Raw genomic sequence first — 6000 nt, forward strand, 5'->3', positions numbered from 1 at the left:
CATGCAGGTAGCAGCATTTGCTTGCAGGTGACTGCACCACACTGGTGACATTGGCCGCCTGCCGGAGCTCAGCAGAGCAGTGACATGGCACAGAGCATTTTGCAGAGAGACTACTTTGGTTTATTCGTTATTTTTTCCTGTTGAAATTTGCACCCATTCTGGATGGCTCGCATTCACACAGCGGGGACTGGATGCATGGCCCATGCTGAGCTGGGGACAAGACAGCCATGCCAAAACCATACTCCAGTGTGACTGGATCGTTCCCTGGATTGGCTAGCAGGGCTCCTTGAGATGTGGCCACCAGGTCACTGCATGCTGCGCTCTTTGGGAGCTGGGCTTGTCTGATGTGTTCCCTAGTGGAAGCTTAGAAGGCCTGGGGTACAGCTCGGGGACAAACAGGAACGTGGCACAGGGCACCTCCCAGGGTGCTGCGTGTAGAATGCCGCCTGCCCTCCTATAGGTGTAGGTGAGGTGTAGAGTGAGGCACAGAACCTAGTGTGGCCAAGGCCAGGGCTGGCGCCCCTCCCAGCATCACCTGGGAGGACTGGGGCCCAGACAGGTCCCAGCTGGATTCCTGGGGTTGGCAAGTACTGGCAAAGGCCTCTCTCTGCTCCTTGACCCAGTCTGGGTGCTCCACCCTCCTGTCCTCTTTCAAACCCTGCCCATCTCGGCAGTGGGTCCCTCTCTGGGGCTCTGCTTGCTGCCTGGTTTGCCTGTTGGTGCAGTTTCAGGATCTATGTGGACCTCCAGTAAGAAAGTGGCTGTCAAACTGGGGAAGGGGCCACCAGCACGACCCAGCCACAAAATTCAGCCAGGCTGCCAGAGGGGACGGTCTCTGATCAGGCCAAAGTGGCATTTCCCTTAGGAATTGGTAGGCAGAGTGTTTTTTATATAAAGCTGTGGTAAAGCATGTCCTTGGCTAGTCCCCAAAGCTTTTTTAAAACAAAGGGCTACTATAATCCCTCGCTTTGAAGTTGCTAGTTGTTCTCTCCAGTCCTGTTCTCAGGCCGTAACTGATGCCCTCAAAGGCCCTGTGGTCTCCAGAGGTCACTTTGTGAATGGAATCTACAAGGTTGTAGCTGAACCCAGATTTGGGAGAGGGTACCCACACCACCGTGGCCATCAGAAGGGCGAAGACCATTGGCCGACCAGCACCCCTCCCAGGGCAAGATTGTTGTCTGTCCCTTGCTTGAGGAACAGCTGTCCTGCTGCAGCCAGTACTGGGTGACCAGGCACCTCCCACATTCCTGTTTTGTGAGCCTTGAAGTCAGGCCAAAGGGAGGCGGCACCAGGGAAATCGGAACACCCAATTCCAGGGGACCACAGAAGCACCTCCAGGAGGTCCCTGGTGCACCATGTGAGGGGCAGAGGTGCCCCCAGGGGTCCCTGGTGCACTGCATGGGGGGCATCAGGGCTCAGCCTCTGCTGACAGGGAGGAGTGCTGGGAGTGGAGTCGGAACCGCAGAGGTTTTTAAATGGGACTGTTTCTGGAGCTGGCTCAGCAGTGGACCAGGCTGATCCTCAGATGCCCTGCAGACTCTCGTGGACCCTGCCTTCTGCTGTGGGTTGCGGGCCACCTGGCCGTAGTGGTGGGGCTTGTTGCCCCACCTGAGCACCCTGGTGGCATGCCCGGAGCTCCACAGAGGGCAAGAAAGCACATAGTAGGAATAGCTACCTGCACCCGTGTTCTTCCTCACCAGGTGTCCTGCCTGCCGGTCGGCTTGACTAGGTCTTAAGCAGGGGCACCACAGCTAGGTGCCTGTGGCCTCACTGAACAATGGCCAATCCCTGTGTTCAGTGCTGTGTTGATTCCGGGGCCTCAGGCAGGCAAGGGGAGAACGGGCCACTGGTCAGGCTGTGGGTTCCAGCAGGGCGGAGGTGTGTTGCCTACGACCCTCACCAGCACAGGCACCTCCGGTCCTTGAGGCCAGGGTGGGAGCCCGTTTGCCCATGGGGGTTACCCACAGGGGTTGCCGCTGGAAGACCTCTAGGCTGCTATGCTCATGCCTCCTTGTGCTCTTCTCTTGCAGAAGTGGGAGCAGATCGAGGGCAATTCCAAGCTGCGGCACGTGGGCAGCAACCTGTGCCTGGACAGCCGCACAGCCAAGAGCGGGGGCCTGAGCGTGGAGGTATGCGGCCCTGCCCTCTCGCAGCAGTGGAAGTTCTCGCTCAACCTGCAGCCGTAGGGCCAGCGCTGCCGTCCTGCCTCCTGCGCCACCGGCCAAGTTTGGTGATCACATTATTGATTATGTTTCTTAAACTTTCCACGAAACTATATACCTCAGTATTCCATCATGGTCTGAAAGTTGGAGAACCCAGCAAGGCGTGGGCTGTGCCCATGTGGCAGCAGGAAAGGAGAGCTGTGCCCCACCCCCCCTGGGCCAGCCACCCGCTCCCGCCCACTGTGCTCCCCACTTGCTGGGCAGCTGAGGAACAGTTGAGGCCGAGGCCAGGAGGAGCAGCTGAGTGGCGTGCACGCCAAGGACAGAAGGGGAGGGCGCAGTGCGCGGGGAGGACTCTGCGCCTGCACCTGTCCCACCGGCCACGTGGTGTCCGCAGAGCTGACTCCAGTGGCAGGCTTTGTGGCCGTGCCCGCCCTGCCTCCCCTCTTCACTGACGTGCTTGCTGTATCTGAACATGAACTTTCCGTGGTGGGACACTAAATATAACATACATGAGAAAGAGCGTGCAGCCGGCTCCCTGTGGTCTCCCTGGGTCGTCATCTGGTCACCCGCAGGAGGGCCGATGCTCCTGGAAGGAGCAGGTGGCTGCCTTTGTCCCCTGGAACTTCATCAGCCCATAGGTGCTCTGGTGGCCCATGGGGCCCCCAGTCCCTATCCCAGGGCCCCTCGGGTGGCCTCCAGTTGGGGACTCAGCGTGTTGGGAACCTGCTTTTCATCTGTCAGTGTCTGTGAACCTGGACAGGTTACTTATTTTGGCAAGAATGCTTTGGGTTTTTTTAATTAAATTTTTTTTTTTGTTAAGGGGAAAAACAGCCCAATTCTGTGTCTCCCAGTGTGAGCCAGCAGTACCCCCTCCACATGGCAGGCAGGTCAGAGACGCTGGACAGCATTGTGCACCAGCTCTGGGCTCCTGCTGACTCGAGGCCTGTATGCCAGGCCCTCGGGGCTCCCTGAGCTGCACACTCAGCCTGCAGGTGAACCTGGAGCCCTGGTGTGCCTGCTGCACCCAGTGTACCCCATGTTTCCCGCAGCATGGCTGCCTCGGGCCTTTGGGTGGGGCTGGGTGGATTCAAAACCAAGCCACACCGCACACTTGGGAGGCTTGGGTGAGTGGCAGGGGCCTGTGTCCCGTGTAGTCTCCAAGGCTGGTGTCAGTGGGGAGGGGAGAACACCAGGCCTCTGCCTCTCGCTTGGAAACACTGCCTAGAACCCGCTGCCTCCTGTGCCCCAGTCTTGACAGCCCATCCCCTGTGGGTATGGCCACTGCCTATCTCCCCTGCCCTCCCACAAGGGCACCTTGGCTCCTGGTGCCTCATGTGCGCACATCAGGCCCCTCTGGGGCCTGTGGAGGCCGGGAGCTGAGGTGCTGAAGGCTGCCAGTGCACACCCGAGCTGTAGAAGAGGGAGCCCTGCTGGGCTCTGCCTCAGGAGCCTGCGGGTGTGCACGGTCCCAGGTCTCATGCACGAGGGCCGGGCCAGGTGGCTGCTGCATCTCCTTCCCTCCAGGTAGACGGTGTCTGTGTGACAGGTGACTCTGCACCTCTCCAAGCTTCGGTGTAGGACTGAGGGGAGCCGCTCCTAGGCGCAGGTGTGAGGCTACTGAGCAGAACCACAGCACAGTCCGGGACCCCGCCTGTCCGGCACCGCCTTCCCCACCAGGTTCTGCTCTCACCCTGTTGCCGCAGCCCCTTTGGTCAGAAGGGCAGGCCATAGATGTGGGATAGATTGGGCTTGCCAGGGATGCCTGCACCCATGCCATCCTGATCACCTGTGCACCATGCTGCCTGGCCACCCAGGGTGCCAGCCCTGTGCCCCGGGCCGCCGGGAGCAGAGGTGGCTGAGCCGGCTCTCCAGAGGAGCTGTGTTTACATGACGCAGTGTGCCAAAGTGACTTCCTGGGTGTGCCCTCCTCCCACTCCTCTTTACCCACCCCACCATCCCCCCTCCGCCCTTGGGAAGCGCGAGGCAGCGTCTCTGCTGCGGTGGTCCTTGTGCCATGCTGAAGCGATGGTGTCTGTGAGTCTGTTTTGCAAATTCAGAATATAGTTTGGTAATTTTTTTCCAGTTGATTTTTAAAAAGAACTGCTGTACAGAGCTTGTACTTTGTCCATTTTATAGATGGAAACCATCCTTGAGATTGTTTAACTTAAATAAAGAGAAGATACTTTATAGATACCGCTGTCTGTGGCGTCGCCATCTCTGGCCTTGCCAGGGCACGTGTGTGGTGTGAGGGTGGTGATGTGGCCGTTGCTGTCATAGTCGCACACCCAGCATTGGCTGCCGTGCCCTTCTGCTATTGGGCCACCTGCTCCTGGGACCCAGCTGCTCAGGCCCCTGTGGGGTGCACCTAGGGCCTGGTGTGCTCAGGCCTGGTGCTGAGTGCCCACAGGGTGGCAGCCAGCTGGGGCCCCACCAAGATTCCCTGGGTGTCTTCAAGCTGCCTGTGCTGAGTGCGCCCCACAGGCTCATCAGGGCCACCCGAGGCTGGCCACTTGTTTAGCAGCTGGGTTGAGGGTGTGGGGGACCCTGGAGGGATGCTGGGCACGCACACGATGTGTCTTCCTTCCCACTGTGGAGACCAGACGTCGGCCTGCTCCCACCCGAGGGACAGAAGCCCTCGCTGTGTCTGGGGTGTGCTCTAGGCCCTCCATGACTATGTGTGCATGTCCTGCTCTGGCAGCGCAAGAGGCTGTGCACTCTGCATGGGACTAGGAGGCCGTGGGCCCAGAGCCACTCAGCAGCCTGCTGCGTGGACAGGTGATGGTGTTGTGCACATGGGCACCCGCCCAGGGCCAGCCTGCTAGACATGTGGGCAGAGCATTCCAGCGGGGGGCACACCCTTGGGACACAGAGAAAGCCACCTGATGGGACAGGTGAGGCAGGGCAGAAGGGGGTCAGGGGAGGCACTGGGGAGCCCAGGAACAGTGGGTTCTGGGTCTGTGGGCGGGGGGCAGTGGGAGCTGGTGCCTGGACCAGGGGCCAGATCTACTTCTAGCCAAACTCAGCTATTTGATGTTGACCACATTTCAGAAAATAATGAACCAGAAAAATAAAATCTCCATTTCCTGTCTATGTATGTACCTTAAAAAGACAGTTCTTCCTGATCAGTGTGTCTGTCCCAGCTTGCTCCCCAGCAGGTGGCCCTGCTGGGAGTTGGTGGGGTCTCCGGGTACTTGTCACAGTGACGGAGTCAACTACTCACTCCATGTATGTATTTTCAACTGTATTGTAAGTGTCATGATTCTAAAGACCTTGCGTCCCTCAGGTCCAGAAGGAAAGAGGAATCTGCCACTTGAGCATCCAGGCAAGGGTGCTAGAGTTGGGGGCTGCGGCAAAGCACCCCTGGTCCTCACCTGCCCTAGAAGGCCCTGAAGCGGAGTTGGATGTGAGCCTTTGACTGCAGTTCTGGCAGCTCTGTGTAGCGTCCCCACGGGGCGAGTCCCACTCAGAGTGAAGACTGAGTTTCAGAAAGGCACTGGCTTACAGAAGGTCACGTCAAGATCCTGGGCGTCTCCGTTGGCAGCACGATGCACAAGCCAACAGTGGCTGAGGTGGTAATTCCCAGGCGCTGACCCTCAGCGCTGGGGCACCTGTCTGAGCCTTCAGTTCTGCTTGTCAAGAAAGCCCCCAGCCGTTGCTCAAGTGAGAGACATCCATTCTCTCGGATGACAAGATCTGAAGACAACAGGATTCCAGGGGTGAGACACCTGAAGTGTGTTTCCTGCCTGGCCCTGTGGATCCCTCCCACCATGGTGCAGGAGCAGGGGCACTCCTGAAAGCAGGCCACCTCCTGCACTTTCCCAGTGCTGACGATCAC

The 6000-nt window shown here is 58.9% G+C and overlaps 1 protein-coding gene across 1 annotated transcript in view; it reads left to right on the top strand.

Moving 5' to 3' along the window:
- Window positions 1-4358, top strand: part of Galnt2 (polypeptide N-acetylgalactosaminyltransferase 2) — an 87129-nt gene extending 82771 nt beyond the window's left edge. Inside the window, exon 16 of the mRNA XM_027947963.2 lies at window positions 2031-4358. Within this exon, the coding sequence (XP_027803764.1) occupies window positions 2031-2186 (156 nt within the window). The 3' untranslated portion in view covers window positions 2187-4358. The remainder of the gene's footprint in view (window positions 1-2030) is intronic.
- The last annotated feature ends 1642 nt before the right edge of the window (window positions 4359-6000 follow it).

The sequence above is a fragment of the Marmota flaviventris genome, chromosome 12 (assembly GCF_047511675.1).
Source record: "Marmota flaviventris isolate mMarFla1 chromosome 12, mMarFla1.hap1, whole genome shotgun sequence".
In the NCBI taxonomy this organism is placed as follows: Eukaryota; Metazoa; Chordata; class Mammalia; order Rodentia; family Sciuridae; genus Marmota; species Marmota flaviventris.